Source organism: Stegodyphus dumicola, chromosome 8, assembly GCF_044657685.1.
Source record: "Stegodyphus dumicola isolate Sdum_Otavi_A_Nest chromosome 8, ASM4465768v1".
In the NCBI taxonomy this organism is placed as follows: Eukaryota; Metazoa; Arthropoda; class Arachnida; order Araneae; family Eresidae; genus Stegodyphus; species Stegodyphus dumicola.
In genome coordinates, this window is record NC_140775.1 from 3,471,424 (window position 1) to 3,492,478 (window position 21,055).

Consider the following 21,055-nt stretch of genomic DNA (forward strand, 5'->3'; position numbering starts at 1 on the left):
CATTAAATACATGTAAACTTTCCTACAACTCAACTCCCTTTGTACATTCTGTTTACTATTTGAAACACGATGGAGGTGTAAGTTATAAACACAAATGTGAATTTTCTAAATTTTCTTTAATAAAATGCTGTTTCTTTGAGAAATTTTTGTGATTATTTTTCCTCAGTTGTAACGGTCTTGGCTAAAGTGCAGAATCGCCCACTTATTTGTTTGGCGCTTTTTTCAAGAGTAAGAAGAATTTTATTTGTGTCAATTTTCTCTGACTTTTTAAGTGAAAATAGGCCGAGGTGTACATGGATAAAATCAAGGGAGTACACAATGCCATTTTTGTGCAATTCTGGGATGTTTTTTTAAGTGAAAATAGGTCGATGTGTACATGGATACTGAGTATGTGCAATTTTTAAAAACGCGCCAAGCAGTGAGTGATTCTGCACTTTCACCCATAAATAAGCCACGAGAAATATTTTTTCAACAGTCAAAATCATCATAATCACACATTACAACCAATCACATCACAATTGGGTTTCCATAACATTCAATGTGAATTATTCAGGTTACCAGGCTTAAGTGAAACAACAATTTTGTGATAAATGAAACAACTTGGCGATAATCCAAGGGGTATCCTAAAATACAGATTACTTTTTGGCAATATTCGTTAACTTAAGATTGGTAATGTATTTTAGAAATAATGATGGTTGTATAATGATATAGTACTACTGTTATGAAAAACCTTATCTGCTTTAAATTGTTTGAAATTTTTACTGTAGTAACTCTGTTTTTGTTTTATCAGATCTTAACTAACCTATATCTTTTCCCAGAATTAATGAAAGTGCAGCTCTTCTTTGCAATGCAGAGGTATGAATTTTTTAGTTTCTGAACGGAAATGTATAATTTTAAATTTCTGTGCTGATGATGTGTTATCTTGCATCATGTTACTTTTAAGATCATGAAGTTCATGTAAACCTTGTTAAATTAGTAATCTTATTGGTTTTACAAAAGTGTTTGTATTTTTATAGATATTAAAAAGTTTTAAGTGAATATGTGACTAAGTAATTAGTACAAAGTATATGAACTTCATCTATCAGTGAAAGAATATCTTCATAATCAAAAGGAAATTTATTTGTTTTTATGTGAAACTTTAAAAAGACCTCAAAAACATCAGATCAGCTCTATGATAAAGCTGTGTGGTTCATGGATTTTATCCATTCAGTGTTTGTGAGCAAAATTTAAAGTAAAGAAATTATTGGAAATGTTAGTAGGGGAACATACCTTGGGACTAAAACAATCAAAGAGCTAAATTTGTTATATACTTGTTTTAATTTTAATTCATATTTATGATGTTTATCAGTTTAAAATATATTCATTCATTTAATTTCATAAATATGTATCCTCTGTGTATTCATAAATATGTATCCTCTGTGCCTTTAGTATATGAAACTTAACCATTTTAGAATTATTTGTTGATAAGAATGATATTTAGATGTCACAAACTGAAAGATTGAAAGGAGAATTTTTCTAGTATTTAAATCTGACAGAATTCTTTTTGGTACTCTTCTGTCATCAGGACTGGATTCAGAAATGTATATGTGTGTGTTTATACACACATATACCTACATACATACATATACACATGCATGCATGTACACACACATCCATATGAATCCATATGAAAAATGACTCACTCAACATCTTCTTTCTTCGATAGTTACCTCCAGATGGCGCTAAGAGCAATATTTTTCAGAATTTTGCGACATTCGCAAAGTACTGAATTAAAAAAAAAAAAGTGTTTACAGATAATTTTCCATTTATAAAAATTTAGTAACTGAATAAAAATGTCTAGTTTTCCGACTATTCTGAAATTTCTTTAATATAAATAATTTTGTTCATAGAAATTAAGCTAGCCCATCTTAATTTCTATGAACATTTCTGAACCCAGAATGAATACATGAAATGTAGCATGCATACATTTCTGAACCCAGCCCCAATAACAGAAGAATATCCTATTTTTATTGGGCTTTAGATATTTGTTTTTAATTAAATGTCTTTGTAGGTTTTAGCAATTTTGGAAAATTCTAAATCTGATTTGAAAGGCTCAAAATATGGTGTTCAGAGTGCAAATGAAAAAAACAAGCAATTAAGTAACAAAGAAAAAGGCTTACAGCGTTTGAATACAATTGTATATGAAGTAAGTATTTAATTACAACAGTTCACAAGCAAGCTGTTATTGATTGACAATATATTTAACTTAACTTCCATGATCTTGCAATACAGCAACTCAGATTTTAAGTTATTACTATATATATTATATCAACACTTATCTGAGTCTGTACTTAATTACTTATATTTTATAGAATGAGTTATCTTAAGCTGGTATCACATTTACAAATGCAAAACACTGTAGACGGTTTTTCTTCAAAATCTGTCATCCCTCTCAGAACTAATTTGAGTGCAGTTTCTAGCCTCTACATTTTATGATAATGGTGAAAAAAATTCTGTTTGGTACACCAGTCAGAAGGAAAGACCTCAATTAGAAGTAAAGATTCCTAAAAAATCACATTTAATTTTAAATTTAGGTAAAGTTGTAAAGTATTTTCTCCATCTTTACCATGTGCTTTCATGGGGTAATCAGAAAGTACATTCAGCTAACATCGGGCAACATGCCTCCATTACTGTCTTCCAGCTTCTGTACTTACATATACCAAGTATATTACAAGAAATTTGAAAGCAAATTGTTGCAACAATGCATTGTATAACTTTGCTGCTGTAACATAAATGGCACAAAACTGCAAGAGCTTTAGTGTACGTACTGTTAGTACTGTATCAAAAGAGGAGAAAGCAGCACTTTTAATTTAAGGAATTTTGACAGAAGTATAGGGAAGAAAAAAATTATAATTTACTTTTCAGTTGGCTCTATATTGGCCATCGCAGGTCTATCAGGAATGTGGTTTCTGAAGCAGCAGACCAGTGGCCAAAGCAAAAGCCTTTATGGCAGTTTTCCAAAGTGCATCAAATAAAGTTATATACCGGTATAGTATATAACTTTATTTGATGTCTGCAATTCCAAATTTGAATGGAGAATAAAATAGCCATTTCTTGAAAGTATATAGTAGCTTCATTTTCACTTAATGGTAAATTGAAAATTTTCATGATGTTGAATCCAAATATAAATAAATAAATAGATTAAAAAAATAATAAAACAAAAAATATTAAATTTTCAGATTTTAATGGTTTCACAAAAGGTTTTGTTAAGTTTTTTATGCTTTTACTGAGCTTGCAGTTGCAATTTGGGGGGGGATGGCCAGGGGGTCTTTTAGCTCCATTATTAAGCAGCATTTTTTCACACTTACACCACATGCAGTTCAACAATAAAATCACAAAATTTTTAAAAGCTGCGTAGCAGCATATGTTTAGGATTTCCGATGCAGTGTTAAGTGGTGGCATGCGTTTTTCTATATTTTTTCCCAGTCTTTTCTCAGTTTATCATATCAGTGTTCAGTTTTCTTGGTAGAATGGTTTGTAAACCCTTTTATTATTATTATTAACTTTACGTGGTAACTTAATGTGATATTTATTATTATATGTGTTAAAGATTATTATATGTATTGTGATATTTAATTATTATATATGTTAAAGAAGGTGATATTTATTAAATATCACATTCTTTGGACTCAGTCACATAAAATTCAATTCAACAGCAAAATCACAATATATTTAAAAATGGTATATCGTTAGAATTCCCATTAAAGTGTTAGAGGCTGTCACACATGATTTTATATTAGCTATATTATTTCTTTTAAAAACTAGCCATTAGGGTGAAGAGCTGCCTAAAATAGTTATCATAAAAAAGAAAAGGTATATAATGATTTTAATGAGACCAGCAAGTGTAATTTCATAAAAATTTTGAATGCTTCTAATTAGACATCTTATGATTTTAATATATGTTTATTTAAATCAATCACATTAAAAAGTAGAAAACAGTATTCTCAAGAACTGTATTTGTTGTTTTCAAATCACTTAGTTTATTATTCATTAACTTCCCAGATAAAATTTGAATGTATCGTAGGATTTGCTGAATGGGAACATGCTGACATATGGAAGATAAAAGTGTTTTACTTCCAGCCACAGCAACGCATTGTTTTCATAGTAGTTTGTTAAATAAAATTGAGACATAAATAATTTTTCTTAATGGCAACAGTCTTGCACACTTGGTGGCAACAATTTGAAAAGTGATATGTTGTTTATGGTGAACTAACTCAAAATCCTATTTCAAGACTGATAGCACCATCTCGGGACTATGCGTTTATGTATCTTGTGTCTGTAAACAAGAATAATTGGTACTTTTCTGTTTTGCCGATGCAAATGATAACGTCACCAATAATGGTACAACTGATGCCAAATGGAATATCTTTGCTGGTAACCTTTTAACCTTCATTTTCAAAGCAAGTCGCAGCCATTTCTTGTCAGACCAATTGTTTCTTTCAATACTGGCGTACAATTGCATAGGATGCAATCATAACACTCACCCAAAGATGAAAATATAGAAAAGGCAAAATCAAGGGTTAAATTCATCAAATCTAATGAGAATGCACTAGCGAAGTAAAGCACTGCAGTTTTACATAATTTTTTAGTAAGCTATTCGTACGAATTGAAATAATTCTTACATTTAAACTATTATTCCAAATTAAGATTTAACTTGAAATTAATGTAGATAATTACTGAGAGAATTTTATTTTTGTGGCGTAGTTTACGTGGGATAAGACCACATGGGGTCACTTGATACGAACTGGTGAATCAGGATGTTGAACCATGAAAGCATAGTAAATTCTTAAATTAATGTCTTTTTTACAAATTTATTGGCTTTTTATAAAATTTTAAACCATATTAAAATGCTTATGCTTTCAAAATAAAAAATTCTTAGAACTAACATTTGTTAACATTTTTTATGTGCATACTGTATGCTGTCGCCAACAAAGTCTGCTTGGCGAGATTTGCGCTGGCGAAACAGAAAAGTACTGAATAATTATTATATTATTACAACAGTACCTACAAAATGCAGGGGATGTATAAGTATAACAGAAAAGTACCAAATTTTGAAAATACAGTAAGACCCCGCTTAACGCTGTTTCGTTTAGCGCTGTTTCAGTTTAGCGCTCTTTTATTTCAACCTCGGGATTCTCCGAAATTGCTCGCAGCATGAACTACGGGGATTCCTCGAAATTGTGCGCAGTGGTAGGTTTCCAAATAAAATATCCGAAACTTTGTAGTTATGTTTCTTGTTTGGTGCGGTGAGGTGCTGTACGGAAGCATTTTTATCATTTGAAACATCTGTTAACATTATTGTAAGTATAAATTTATATAATACTATAACGATTAATACAATGACAAATATTATGATCTTTAGTTTTTATCATGGGTAATAAAAAACAAGAAAAGAAAGCAACCAGAAAAAGCATTTCACTGGAAACTTAAATGCAAGTGATTAGAAGATTAGATTCTGGTAAGAGTCAATCTCAAATTAGTGCTGCATTGAATTTGGCAACTTCAACAATAAGGACAATTCTTAAGAATAAAGAAAAAATACTGTCATCGGCAACTGCAAATACGTCAAGCTCTGCAACTAGAATTACCCGTTCTAGAAATAACATTATAGAGGAAGTGGAAAAATGACAGTCTATATGGACTGACGATGAAATTGAACGCAGTATGCCATTAAGCCAATCTATCATAAAGCCTTCTTGACAAAAAGGCAGAAAATTGGAAACACAGAATAGACTGAATGATCTGACTGGCTTAGAATTTTATTTGTTTTTATAAATATGTTCGTTTATATTGTTTTTATTTTTGTAAGAAATAAATGTTTGGTTTTATTTTTATTAAAAAACATTATTAAATTTAATACCTAACCAATTTTCTATCCATCTTCCCCTAACTCCATTATTTACATGTTAAGATAGCCTCGTTAGCGCTGTTTCGCATTACGCTCTACTTTGATGGAACGGATCCCCCATGTTAAGCGGGGTCTTACTGTATTCAGATTTTAATGTCACCTAAGAAGGCTTTTTTTTTTTTTTTTAAGGTTTTAATCAGTCTGCTCTTGTACTCACCTCTGTTGACTTTTTTTTTTTTAATTCTTCCATGTAATGGAAAATGAACATTTTCATTGATTGCATCAAGATCTATGAAACTTCTGATCAGGTGATATTATGAAAAGCACTTCAAGTAAAATCTCGCAACCCTGAAGAGAAAAAAAATATTTTACAATTTTTATTACTTGGTTTTAGTTATGGTTTTAAGTTTGTTATATTGTTCACTGATAAATACTGCCCTGATAAAACTGAATGGTGATTAAAGAAATAATTTTTAAGCTAGTAAACCAGCATTTTCTTTTAATAATACTTTGTATCATTGCTTTCCCATATTGTTTCTATGCAGTGACCATTTGGGAAACATAAATAGCTACAAGCCTATATATATCATTAAACCATTTATACATTAAAATATAAAATAAATATTGGTGTTTTGTTTAACTGATCAAGGCAAAATATAAGCTTTCTAACTGCCTAAGGAAAGAGGTATGTAATTTTTAGGTATAATTTCTATTAAAAAACTGAAATAAATCAAAAGGTCTTGCTTACATTACAAATAAAGATGTATTTGGCTCACAGGTAAAAAGGAATTTAGTTATTGTAATTTTTCAGTTATCTGGGAACACAGTAGTAATATAATTTTACTCATTTTATATAATTCACTTGCTTTTTTAAAATAATAATAATAATAATAAAAGCATGGTGATTTTTATATGCCCATAAAATTTTTAGTTTTTATTTCTTGTTTCAGACTATCAAATATTTAGAAGAAACACCATGTGCCACTCAAACTCCAGCAGCTATTCAAAATTTTCTTACTGCCATTAATGCATATAGTTTAACTAAGTAAGTAAACACTATGTTAGGAGAGGATATTTTGCATGTCAGCTGTAAATGTGCCTGTTTAATAAATTCTAACATGAAGTAATTTTTTTGTGTGTGTGCATGTACCTGTTTTGTTATGTTTAACTTATTTAGTTGGTGGAAAAAAGAGAAAGTTTTTCCAATTTTACTTCCCTGTATGAAATAAAGAAAGTACACTGACCTCCCTTACTCATCGTAAAAATCTTTACCCGGCCTTTATTTTCACAATCAGTGGCCTTTATTTCGGCCTACCCGGCCTTTATTTTCTATCCGGTTTTACTCTCTATTAGTGACTACCCGGCCTTTATTTTCACAATTTTTACACTTCCGATTACAGATGCGTTTAAATAATGAAAATATTCATGTTTTGGCAAATTCAATATTTTAATATTTTAAAGAATAAATATTTTAATATTTTAATTATTCAATATTTTAAAGAATTTTAATATTTTAAAGAATTTTGAACAAATAAAAAAAAAATCCAACTTTCAATGCAGTCTTATAGTTTCTTCACTTATATTTTGGAAAGTTGTATACTTATTTTGAAAAAATAAAAATACATGAAGTTTGACTTCCATGCTTCAAAAATTGACTGGGATATTTAATTTCAAAATCAGCAAAAATTGTCATTTTCATCTTGCCTTGAGGGATCAGTTAAATAAGTTATAATAATTTGAGGAAATAAAGTGCAGCAAAAAATTTGTACAATTTAATAGGCCATACAAGGAAATTGTGTGGTGTCCACATCAGATTTTTCATTAAATTAATTTTTTCGTTCTTAAAAATATAGCTGTATTTCTGTTGTTTAAATTTTTTTTAAATTTTTATTTTTGTGAAGAGTTAAATTACTTAATCCGTAATTGAATGGAAATATGTTTGTTCTATTTAATTGAAATACTAACTTACTGCTGTAATACTTTAAATTCATAAGATTTATTTCATGAAATTTGTCGAAATTTCATCTAATGAATTTTCATATGAATTTTATAAATTATGTAATCCATCTTATTAATTTTTGTGATTAAATTTATAAGAATTTACACATTATATGTACATATGGTTAAATATTTTAATCATAATGAAAACTTTAATTGTTAACATAAGCTAATTCAGGAGAGTCAGCAGGTTTACTAATCAAACACCAAGCTGTGAAATATGTAAAATTTTTTAAAGAAAGGATTATATTGATGTTTATTCTCACAAGTGCAAACAAACAAAAACAATGGTTGTATAAATTGGATTCAATATTTTAAAATATGCCATATATGTTCTAATTGAAAAACTGAGTACAATACCTTCCTGTTGACTGTTTTTGACAAACAGGAATTGTGACATGTGTGATTTAGTGCTAATAATGGATAAGTATAACATCACAACATTCTCATAAGATCTTCACCTGGGCTTTACACAACTGCCATAAATAGTGGATAAGCCAGAAAGATATAAGTTAACTGCTATTTCTCTGTATTTACTTTATATTCTGGAAAAATTGTTAAATTTGGGACCTGTTTTCTGTGAAACAATAAGAAGTGAAGAATTTTCAAAATTACATGATCCTGGCATCAAAAAGTGTCTGTATTTATGGACTCGATATGGGATTTTATTTGAAAACATATAAGTATTGGCAGTGAGCTTATATATTTAAGCTGTTGATTTTCTAACTAAAAAAAGGGGGGATCTGTTTGTTCCTTCAAATTTTTGCTGGAATGACTGTTACAAATTCTGCACAATGTCCAACATTCATGGTTGATCAGAAAACTAAAAATTCCTATCAAGTAAACAGTATATAAGTAAGCCGTTTTTGTTGACTGTAAGTATTCTTAAAAATAATAATCATGACAAAAACCAGGGCTGTGGAGTCGGAATCATAGTTGGGCAGATTTTGGAGGAGTCAGAGCTGGAGTTGCTAAAAATAGGAGTTTTTATTTATGGACTATATACATTAATAAATAGTTATTTTCTATTTTATTGACATATTAAAAATAAATATAAGGGAGGAGGATGGATGTGATATTTGCCATTAGTGATTAAACGGATTCATTTAGTTACAAATCTCACTGGTAAATTTAGGTAAGCAGCAAGAACTCCCGATGCCATTCTTAGGAAGCGAGCAGGAAAAGGAGCAATTATTGATCAAGCAAGGTGATAAGGAAGTACATATTTGATGATAAAGGGGTTGTTAGAATTAAGAACTGTTTTAGAAGATGTAGATAACCCTAATGTTTTACTAACAGAAAGACTGTGGAATGATCTTGCAGAATTGGAAACTTTTCTTTCTACACCGTATATAGTCACAAAAAAGCTGCGATCTGAAGAATTGACAGGAGGCGAGAATGGAAGAATGTGAAGTTTGTTCTTTCTGAAATGGAGGGTTTATTGCAGAAGGAATCATTTCTTCAATAAAGAAAAGAGAAACTAGTTTGCTAGACAATGAAATCTTGCTGGGTTCAATATATGTAGAACTGAAACACCAAATTTTCTTGGATGACGAGCAAATTAAAAAAGCCATCTATGAACTTTCATTAAGAATGAAATTATTCTCAGAACATTTGGAGAATTCAAATCAGGACAGTCAAACTGCAGACATTGCAATTAAGTCTCTATCATCCTCTTCCAGTGATGAATTAGATTTTGAGAAATATTTTTGGATAATATTGCTAAGATAAAGCGAATGAAAATAAAGAAACAAGAGCCTTTCGATATAAAATTGAAAAAATACAAACAAGATTTTTACACGGCCTTTGAAAAAATAGAGAAATATGATTGCCGACTTTGTGAATTGGCAAAATCTTTTGCTTGGCCATGTTTATAGCTGTTCTGTTCAGAATTAACAATAAAAGAATGAGAAGGGTTAGGATAAAACAAAAGCCAATATTTACATTTTTGCAGGTGGATGATACTGTTCAGTGAAAAGCAAATGAATATAAAGTCTGCAGGCATACACATGTGTGGATTGGCTTGTTTGCATGCATTCTGTGAAACATGCCATAAACACTGAGTACCAGCAATAATAATTAACTGTAGTCCACTGGTACTTATAAGAATTGAATAAAAATTATTGAAGAAGGGTGTCTGTGGCTCACTTTATTAAATACAAATATTGATGAACTTAATTTCTTTGGTTTGAAACTGCCCTTGCCTGGAGCCATAGATTCCTAAATGTCATTTTCAGGATTAAATTATAGTCACGATCATTAAAGGCTTTTGAAATCCCTGTTTTCTTAAGACTTTCTTTCAATTATTTTTAATTCAGTTAATTTTCATGCCTATATGGACCATTCACATATGTCCCTCCCAAATCGATTGTTTAAGTGACTGAATTGCAGCTTTCATAATCATATGTAATCAGTCTTGGCAAACAGCTTCTTGCTCTATATTTCAATGGAAAGCTAAGTTCTTTTCAATATTTGCAAATTTTGGAATTTATCCTTTGATGGTAAAAATGTAGTACTTACATACAATAAATTAATCATTTTTATGCTTTAATTATTCTATGTTTATGTAAATAAATGTACATTTAATTCCTTTGCTTGAAAATTATTTAGTAACTAAACCTGATAATTCACCTCAGATAAATTTTGAAAGCATCCCTTCTCCCAGGTAGTGGTGTACATAAAGTATGGGAATACTTTTAAAAAAAATTGCAAATTATGAGCGGTAAGAAGTAAGAAACTATAAAATTTCAAAGGATAAAGATGTAAGTCTTTTATTATTGCAGGTGTAATAAACAGTTCCATATACTGCCACTAGGGGGTGTCAGAAGCAAGCTTGTGGTTTCTGGAGTGGAGACGACCTTTTGTGTGCTAGAATTTGATGAAATGAAGAGTGCAATGGATGTCCAATGAAAATTTAAGATGAAGCATCAGAAAGCAGCATCAACCAGAAAGACAGTCTACAACTGGCATGGAAGGTTAGTTGAAAGTGGGTGTTTATGTGTGAAGCAGAAAAATGGTCAGCCTGGCATTAATGTAAGAAACATTGACTGACTGAGAGAAGTGTTCACAAGGAGAAAATCTGTACAAACTGCTGCATGTGAGCTGGAAATGCCAACAATAAGTGTATGGAGTGTCTTGCATAGAAAATTACACACGAGACCAGGACTTAATTTCTGAAGTTAGAAGTGCCGGAGCCCTACGAAAGACTGTGATGAACAAAAAAAATCAATAAATAGGTAAAATAGCTAAAAATTTAAATAATTAAATTTAAATTAAGAGAAATCTAATAAATTATTAAATTAATTTTAAATAGTTAAATAGAAAAAAAATATTGGACCTTGTCATATTTGGGGCATCGGCTGGAATTACAATTCCACTTAGAAGCTAAGAAGCAGCTCAGCTGATTTCCATCTGAATTTAAGCCCTGATTATACATATACTATTCCAAAGCATGACAGGTATTACTCTTTTTTTTTATTTTTTTCCAGCACATCAAGGAAATAAAGGTAAAACGATTTGATCACGATGCCCTGTCGATATAATTCTAGCCATCGATAAGAAATTTTGTTTGAATACAATTTGGTAACAATGGAAGAATAAATGTAAGACTTCTCTGTACAAGTGACAGCAGTTTTCCCCTCCCTGTTTTGTTGCATCATTCAGAAAGTCTACAGGAGTTTTGAGTTTCTGCAACAGGAAGTCACTAGCGTGGAACATGTAGGACCAGGGTATCACTTTTAGTACTTTGAGGAACACAAAATTAGCCCACTGTTATAAATTCATTGCACATCCTGGAGAATAAGCCTTTGACATATGATTGCAGGACTTTTCTTTCTTTAAAAGTCTCAACCTCTGTGCAAGGTTTGAGTATGAAGAAAAGACAAGCTTTCATTCAGAAGTTAGAATTGATTTTTAAGGCATGTTTACTATTAAAACAAAATTTATCTGCTAAAATTGGGGTTCACTTACATAAAAAAAGTGCCGGAGTCCTTTTATTTAGGGCTCCTGTGCACTCCGGCTGAAATTATAATGTATCTCGAAAATTGAGAAGTATTGGAGCCAGGCTCCGGTGTAATTTAAGCTCTGCATGAGATCTTATAGATTGCTGTTGGTTCACAAGTTTTATTCCCAAAATAAAGGCAAGCTATTTCAGTTTTACTCTTCAGTGCAGTTAAAACAAGGTGATTTTGTTGATTTGTTTATTTTTTCTGACGAGGCAACTGTAACTGGAGAGTCCTTCCTTGTAATATTGTGAAACTGGTTGTTGTTGTTGTTCTTGCTAATGCCCATTTGTCTAACCTATAGTCAGCCCAAGCTCACATGGATGCCATATATTTACAAACATCCATACCTTCTCCGGGATTCAAGCCCGGACCCCTCGGCATGGCAGTGAGAGACGTTAACCATCATACTGGTTGGGCGGTTGTGAAACTGGCTAATGCCGTTGTTGAAGAATGAGTCTGATAACCTTGTACTTCAGCTAGACCTGGCCCCTCCATATTTCCATTGTTTTGTTAGGGCATATCTAAATGCAGAACTCTTCAGTCGTTGGGTAGACCATGGTGAGGCAACAAATCAGAATGTGCTGAAATATCCTTACTAGGTCCCCTAATATGCCTGTTGTGACTTTTTTCCCCTTTTTTCTGTGGGATTATGTGAAGGACTATACATCTCTCTCCTTCCACATAATTTTCTGGAACTTAAATGGAGAATTACAGAGATAACAGCCACAGTCTTGGAGGACATGTTGGACCATGCTTGGCAAGACTTTGATTATTGCTTTGGCATTTGTCAAGTCATGCATGGCTCCCACAAATTATGTTTGTAAAATATGTAAAAAAAACTTATATCCTTACTATTTGAAATTATGTGCTATCCTTACCATTGACGGCTCGTAATAAGCACTGTAGAACTGCAGCAACCCCCTATTTCCACTTATTATTTTTAATGTTTAATATAGTGTGCCCTTTAGTCTTTAATTCTTTCTTTATACTTTTACAGTACATAATCCTTAAGCTTAATGTCAGTAGCCATCCCCCACTTTGTGGAAAAGGTACAAAAGTCTTTGTTTGGAACTGTGTGCTTCACAGTTCCAGCGACGTGGTGTTTGGCTGTTCTGTGTATACACATACAGAAAGCAGCACGCAAGCCGGGAGAGAGAAGAGCACTGTCGCTCTTGTAGTGCCGAAATTCTGGCATGTTGTTGAAAACATGATTTCCTTTTACTCCGCACATGTGGTATTCCTCTACAAGGTGGAACTTCATCGTACAGACCATAAACAGAGTTCATGAAAATTTGCAACTTTTAAAAAATTGCCTTACTGAAATTCAGTCAACATCAAATGCAGATCAAACTATTGCAAAAGCAACAGGAATTTTAAAATATCTAAATGATGATAATTTCAAGTTTTCTTAGAGCAGAGAAATTAGTGTGTTTAAAGTTAATGAAGATATAACAAATTTCAAAACTGCTATTTTAGAATTAAGAAACTCAAAGTACTGTGAAAATTTTTCAAAGACACTGATGGCTGAAGCTAAGGAAATGTGTGACTTTATACTATGTATTGATATAATGCACAGATATTCTTCCACTAAACACTTAGCAGATGTTAAATTGTTTAACAAGAAATGCTTAGTTTTAGGAATGAACATTCTACAGAAGAACTAGTACTGACCACTGAAGCATAATCCAATGATTGACAAAGAAAAGCTTGAAATTGAACTAAAAGTATTCTATTGTAGGTCTGATATCTATAAATACTGGAAATTAATTGAGCTACTGAAATTTATCTTCGAAAATAATCTAGATGATATTCTTAGTGAAATTACAAAACTGATAAAAATTCTCTTGAGAGTTCCCATGACTACATCAGAGGCAGAACACTGCTTTTCAACTTTGAAATGAATGAAAACTTTTCTAAGAAGTACTACGAATTTGGAAAGACTAAATGCACTTGCATTGCTTTCAATAAAGAAAAATTTCCTCAGTTGTCATCCAGAGATCAAGGAGAAAATTATTGATCTTTTCATGCAAATTAAAACAAAAAGAATGGATTTCATTTTTAAAGGAATAGACAAAGATTGAACTGTAACAATTTTGGTTAAAGTAATTAAGAAATGTTTAATTTTTTTCTTGTAAGATTTCATGAAGTTTCAAAATAAATTTCTTTTTATACATGTTTGTTTCCTTTTATACAATTTTAAAACAAAGGTTAAATTTTTTTGGAACGGCACCTCCACTAATTTTAGCCACGAGCCGCCACTGATCCTTATTATTTGAAATTATGTACTTTCTTACTTCCTGCTAATAGTTTGTCTACAATAAATTTTTTAAAGTGTTCCCGTACTTTATGTGCACCAATTTTCATATAATTATGTAATTCAGTGCACTACAAAAATTTCTACTCTAAGTTTTGTATCAGAAGAGAGACTATTGTAAATAAAAGCCACAATTTATGTAATTGATAAAAATTATTAGAATATATACAGGTGAATAGAAGAACTGCATTAGCAGATTACTTTAAGCTTTACAATTTCAAATTTTTTGTTCTTTGCCTGGAGAGAGTGCTGTATTTTTATAATTATAATCCTCTGAAGTTTTATTTAATGTGAAATAAGTAAGTATAGTAAACATAAAATCTAAAGCAATTTGCTTTTTCTTCAGAAATTTATTGGCATGTAATTTTATCATGAATTAGATTTAAAATGTGTTATTTATGTATAAAATAGTTATAATTGTTACTTTTGTTCTGGGATGATTTTCCTTGGTGAAATTATAGATTTTGAAGCTTTACTTTTGTTCTGGGATGATTTTTCTTGGTGAAATTATAGATTTTGGAGCTTTGGCTGTGTGCAGTGTTAAATCAGTTTAATTTCCTTTGAAATATGTTCCATACAAGATCTCTTTTTGAGATTGATAACTCTTGTAAGTTTTCTTTGATGAAATAATTAATGAAACTTTTATTTGGATATTAAAGTATGTATTTTATTTGTATATTTGTTCGTGATTTCAGTTAAAATAACATGCTGAATAACAATTATTAGAGGAAAACAAGAATAAATGCAATGTTCATAAATACTGAACTGCATTGGCAAGGAATCCTGTATATACTTTAGGAGTATCCAAAATGGGGTTCTTAAGTGTGGAACTGCAAATTTATTGATGTAAGAAAAAACATCCCAAAAGTTGAATTTCTGTAACATACATGCAATTTTTTAATTAATCAATGGAAGGAAAGGAATCATGACATAATTCATATAATTTTCTAAAACAAGAGGATAATTTTTGATGTATTTGAGAAGAGAATTTTTTAATTGCTTGGTCAATAATGTTGGGTGAAAAAGCTTCTGTCTATAATAACTGCATTTAGGTAATTTAATTCTTCATCTTCATCGTCTTCACTGTGAAATATGGTAGATGGCCATAAATTATGCCAAGCATTTTTTAACTTATGTAGAGACACATCCTCCAATGAACTTGCAATGCTCAACACAGCAGATTCTATGCTAAAAATTTCAAAAAGTCTTGAATAGTCTTGCCATTATTCAAGAAATTTAACATGGATTTTAAAAATGCTACTTTATATTTGCATTTCAGCACGTGCACTATTCTCATATCCATAGGCTGAGTGATAGACATACAATTTGGAGGGAAGAATAATATGGATACATTATCTTTCACTAAAACTTTGAGAGAAGTATGAGCCGTACAGTTGTCTACAATCAGGACTATTTTTACGTCATCAGGTAAACCAACCAAATTCAAATGTTGCCGATCCTCAGGTATAAAATGATTTTCAAACCAATCATTCGTTAATGCTTGAGTCATCCATGCACTTTTATTTGCACAATATATAACGGGAAAAATCTTTACTCCTTTAAATGCTCAAGGTCATGCATGTTTTCCAATTACAGAAAGTTTGCATTATAAAAAACTTCTCATCCCTTAATTTTGCCACTCGGTGCTTTTCCAAATTCCAAAAATGTTGCCTTCCCTAAATTCTGCCGTCCGGTGCCGACATATTCTGCCATCGCTTCTGGGTTTATGGTGAATAACATATCAGTTTTTCTTAATTAAAATAGCATTAAATGTAATCTTTTGACCTATGAGTTTCATTAACAAAATCTATTTTTAGCATATGAAAAGAAATTTTTGTTGAATTTTTCCTCGTCAAAATTTCTTAGAGCATTTAAAAATCTATAATCAAATACCAAGCGTAATGTTTAAAAGGTTGCCATACTCTTGTTATTCAATTACTAGTACTAAAAAAAAAGTATAGACATCCACTGCATGAGTTATTACTGAAGCTGTCATGTATTGATAAACATATGGTGATAAAAGCAAAATATAATAAATAATGACTCGCCAGGTCGGCATCAGGGATATAAAACAGGCAAATGTTTCGGTTTGAGATGTATGCCAAGCAGACGCTCAAGTACGGAGCCAAATTATTAATCTCACAAATTTATGCTTACATGATTGTTTTTCCATAATGAGGATTTTATTTAGTGCCTAAGTGAAATTAAAAATTGGAATTGTTAAGTGAAAATCTCCACATGTTTTAGTATGGAAGGAAAAATCAAATGCAAAAAAACAAAAACAAAAAAAATTGGTTTGTGGCTTTGAGGTGCAGATTTTAGATCATTCCGGATAATGGACGTTCAGATTTCAGACTTTGCACTGTAATAATTATTTTGGAAAACTAAATGCGTTTGTTTTCAAATGTGTTGTGTGAAAATGAAAGTTCAATATTTAAACCTTTGCAACTGTCTAGCAAATTTATGAATACTATTATACTGATTCTTGCTGCTTCTCCAATAATTTGTGTGTCAGTTTTATTAATATTTTTTGTCATTTTCAGAGGTGAAAAACTTCAATTATTAAACTTACGACCGTCAAGTCTGGTAGAAATTCAACTTGTAAGTATATATGTATATTTTGTAAAAGAACTTTTTACTTTATATAAACATTTATAGTTTATCATTTTAGATGTTGGTGTGTGTGTGTGTGTATATATATATATATATCTGGTTGTAATGAAAGTTTTTCGCCAAAAAACATTTTTAATTATGTTAGGGAGAGGGGAAACAGGAAAACAGTACCTTTAGTGCAGGTAGTAATCACCACCCAAATCTGTGATTTTCTGCTAAAGTTTTGGTAGTTTTTTAAAGACTTCAGCTGAGAAACTTGGTGGCTGTGAGTCCAAAACAGATCAACCTCATTTCGGACATCCTGTGCATAATTGAAGATAGCACCAGCAAGATGTAGTTGCATGTGTGCAAAAAGGTAGAAGTCCAAAGGACTGATGTTATGGCTGTATGATGGATGCAGCAAAAGATCCCATTTGAGTCCATACAGAGTTCAACCAGTGAATGCAGGCCCATGTGGTCTTGCATTATCTTGAAACATTACCTTTTTGTGCTGGAACTCACTTCAACATTTTTCCATGATAGCAGCATTACCATGGACTATCATCTCACTGTACACCTTACTGTCAAGGATTTTACCTTTTTTCACATACACTTTGTGGATAATATCATGGAATCCCACCAAATACAAGGCATGATCTTTTTGGTTAGTCAAATTGTGCTTAGTGACACTGCCATTGGGCTCACCAGGCACAGACCAATCCATTTTTCGGCCTGTGCTGTTAAAGTAAATCCACTTTCTATCACAAGTGACAATCTGGTCCAGAATTTTGTGCTTGCTTCGATATTCAAGCAGATTATTGCAGGCCCGAACACATCTCTCCTTATCTGCATGAGTCAACTCATGCAGCACCCAGCAATTAAATTGTACATCAAGTTTATGTGATGCATAGTGCGACTAATGGACATGGCACTGATGTCTAACCCCTTAGCAAGCTCTTGAGTGTTTGCATACTGAGCTTCTTCCACAAGTTTTTGCAGGCGGGCCTCATCAGCATTAGTAGGCCGGCCAGAACACTCTGCTTCCTGAATGTCAAGTCCTGGTTTTTGAACTTTCAGTACCAATCATATGATAAACATGAGTATGATAACATAATACAACATTAGTATCTAAAGCTGTACACAGGACTTGGTGACATTCTGTAGCTGACTTTTTGCAACAGAACTAGAAATAAATTCTGATTCTACTCTGGTAGCATAATAGTTTCATTTCAGACACCTTGTACTTAACGCTAATGATTCTTTTTTACAAATTTCACAATACAGTGTACTTAAGCAAGTCTCTTTCTTTCAAATGCCAAAAATCGTTTGGCAAAATATGATTAAACACGCCAACATGAACTGTTTGTGCAGATAATATTTTCAGTGGCAGGAAACTTTCATTAAAACTCAGTACATATATTTTTCTGTTTTTAATAAATCATGTATAAATGAAATTATTAAAACCAATGAGCTTATAAAGGCTGTAACTGTTAAAACCCCAAATGCTTAAGTCCAAAATTAAAAATTTTAATTATAAAAAGTGCTTTTTATTATATATATATATATATATATATATATATATATAAAAAAAAAAAAAAAAAAAAAAAAAAAAAAGAAGAAGCAAGTGGAAATTTTGTAAATTGCAATCAGCTCTCAGTTTACCAGGGTTTGTCATGTTGAAAGCTTTAGCTTGCCTATCCCTTTCAAAAGCCTACATTAAATATGTTTTCAATGAATATCAACAAGGGTATCACTGCGAGATTCGCAATTTTTCAGCAGGATTCTGACTGTTTGAAAAAAGAATGAACATGCACGTTGGTTTTGATGTTTGAAAACAAATGTATCATTAACTTTCTGTGTAAATAGTCATCATATAAATAAATAAAATTCTATTGAGTAAAACTTGAAGGTAAATTCACTTTACATTACTTTTGATATTGGATTTCATGCTGTTTCAGTCGATTCATTACATGGAATCTTAGATACACTTCAAAAGTGAGGATTATATCTGCTAGTTCAAGAGCAGTTACAAAACAGAGGAAAGAAGAATAACCAGCATTATAATTTAAGAAAAATACTATTAACAATTTACCCGTGTTTACAAGTGCAAAGGAGAATAAGGTTATCAAGTTATATAAATTAAATCAGTATTTAAAACAAAAAGAACACTGCAAATAAATAAAGAAATTAAGTTGTAACTAGCATTCAAGAACAATTTTTTCTTTCTTTTTATTTTTGAATTTTTATGATTGTATTGATACCAGTGGTTTGTGAAAGTAATTTTTCTATCATTCTACAGCTTAAATAAATTAACTTGTTTTTTAAGACAAGTTAATTTATTTAACTTGGTTAATCATATCCCATTAAACTGGGAATTGACTAAAATTTAAATGTGAATTCAGAGTTTTAAGATTCGTATAAAGCTTTCTCATGCAATAGAATATTTAAATAAACCATTCATAACAGTATGATTTGCACATGTATAATTTAAAATTTACTCAATGTATTTATGTAATTTTGTATGTTTGCATTTATTCATAATTCTTCCATTTTGAACAAAGGTGAATCAATCATTAAGTATTTGTTTTTATTCAAGTTAATTGAAGAAAGTGAAGAACGTTTTACGGAAGATCAAATGAATGAAATCTTGGCAGTTGTGACTGAAACATTACCTCCTGCTCCAGACACTGAAAGCAAACCACCATCAGAAGCTGAGTTTGATGAAAATTGCTGATAAATAATGGAATGTAAATAAAAAATGTGTGATACAGTCAAAAGTCGTTAATCCGGACAAGTCGGGACTTCGGCGATTCCGGATTACCGATTTTTCCGGATTATAGATCATCAGTTTAAATCTCGTAAGATGGCATGCAGAAATTCTAAAATTAAAAATATGAAACCGTAATTTATAAAATAAAAAACAATTATGATCTAAAGAGTATCAAAATTTACCAAAAAAAAAAAAAAAAAAAAGCTTAATATTTAGTTGTTTACCTTATTAAACATTTCTTTCAATGTAAGTTGTTTAAGTTGCTTCGTTTTATGTGATAATACTTTCTCTTTAATTCTATAAACAGACATAATTTCTTGTTCAGTTACAAAGTTCCGCTGTTCAAGTCCCGTTAATTGCTGTGCCGAGAATACCGACTAACTTGTCAATCGAAATTTTTTCGTTTTCACTAACCTCTCTGTCACATTCTCCATGTCTTTATCCATTTTTTACAGCAATTCCACTTTTTGTTTGTTGGACATCGAAACATACTTTCGTTTTGTAGATCCTTTGGAAGTTCCAGCATCGTAAATTCTATTTGACATAATCGAAAGTTCAAGTTTACTTTTATAAAATTGCTCTTACAGTCTGCAAAAAATAATAAGCGGGATCCAATTCGAAGGCGCAGAAAGTTTTTAGCTTTGAGGTCCGGATTATAGATCATTCCGGATTATGGCTGTCCGAATTAACGACTTTTGACTGTATATATATAGATGTTATTTATTAAATAAATGATTACATCCTTCGTATTCATAGCCTACCATCCATTCATTAAGTCTTTGTAAAACTGTAAATGTTAACAGAATAATTTTAAAATGTTCCATCAGTAAAATCATGAAAAAGGTTAATCAGGTATAAAACCAATACTGTACATGTGTATAACATAGCTGCCAACTATCTCGGTTTCACTGCGAGATTCGCAATTTTTCATCACATCTTCCGTTTTTTAAATTTAGTCTTTGCTAAGAAAAATGCTTCTCAGCAATAAATGAAATTTACTGAATTGATGAAACTTAAATCAGACAAATTCCATTGCCCCATCCCTTTTGACTTTCGGAATAATTTTTCTTATTACATTTTATTTCATCTGAATCATAATTTTTTCTTATTATTTATTAATTGAGATTATTAAATTTCATTTGATCTGAGTTATCTTAGTCTACTGTAGACATTCATAGATTTTATATGAAAATTCAAGCAATGTTTAAGCAGCTAATATTTTGTATTTAATTTTGTTTATTTTAATATATGGTACACCTTGCCCCCCCCCAAAATAATAATTGGACAGTTCTATATTTTCCGTTCTACTGGACTGATTGTTGAAATTTAACTTGCATTTTCCATGTCTCGAAAGTGCAACATAGGATATATATTAGATTTATATATAGTATTATTCTAACGTAGATATTTTGACACAAAATTGAACTTTTTTGGAAATAACAAATCAGTTTATTTTCCATATTTTGATTCAATGACTCAAATTATGCCTA

The 21,055-nt window shown here is 31.0% G+C and overlaps 1 protein-coding gene across 2 annotated transcripts; it reads left to right on the forward strand.

Moving 5' to 3' along the window:
* Positions 1 to 14: 14 nt before the first annotated feature.
* Polr3I (RNA polymerase III subunit I) lies at positions 15 to 20,314 on the forward strand. Of its 2 annotated transcripts, XR_015042461.1 has the most exons (7): positions 15 to 77; positions 819 to 855; positions 2,051 to 2,185; positions 6,838 to 6,932; positions 10,669 to 11,121; positions 16,747 to 16,804; positions 19,392 to 19,469. XR_015042461.1 is itself a non-coding variant. In XM_085821513.1 (6 exons), exons 1-6 carry the CDS (start codon positions 70 to 72, stop codon positions 19,527 to 19,529), a joined length of 471 nt encoding a protein of 156 aa, XP_085677639.1. In that variant the 5' UTR covers positions 15 to 69; the 3' UTR covers positions 19,530 to 20,314. The 2 variants fall into 2 exon arrangements, 1 of the variants encoding a protein (XP_085677639.1); XM_085821513.1 differs by lacking the exon at positions 10,669 to 11,121 and having other exon boundaries at positions 19,392 to 20,314.
* Positions 20,315 to 21,055: the final 741 nt, after the last annotated feature.

Bases quoted from the DNA above. Each gene is read 5' to 3' on its own strand.
- Polr3I (XM_085821513.1), top strand. The intron at 2,186-6,837 runs GTAAGTATTTAA...TTCTTGTTTCAG, and splicing joins TGAATACAATTGTATATGAA to ACTATCAAATATTTAGAAGA. The intron at 6,933-16,746 runs GTAAGTAAACAC...TGTCATTTTCAG, and splicing joins AATGCATATAGTTTAACTAA to AGGTGAAAAACTTCAATTAT.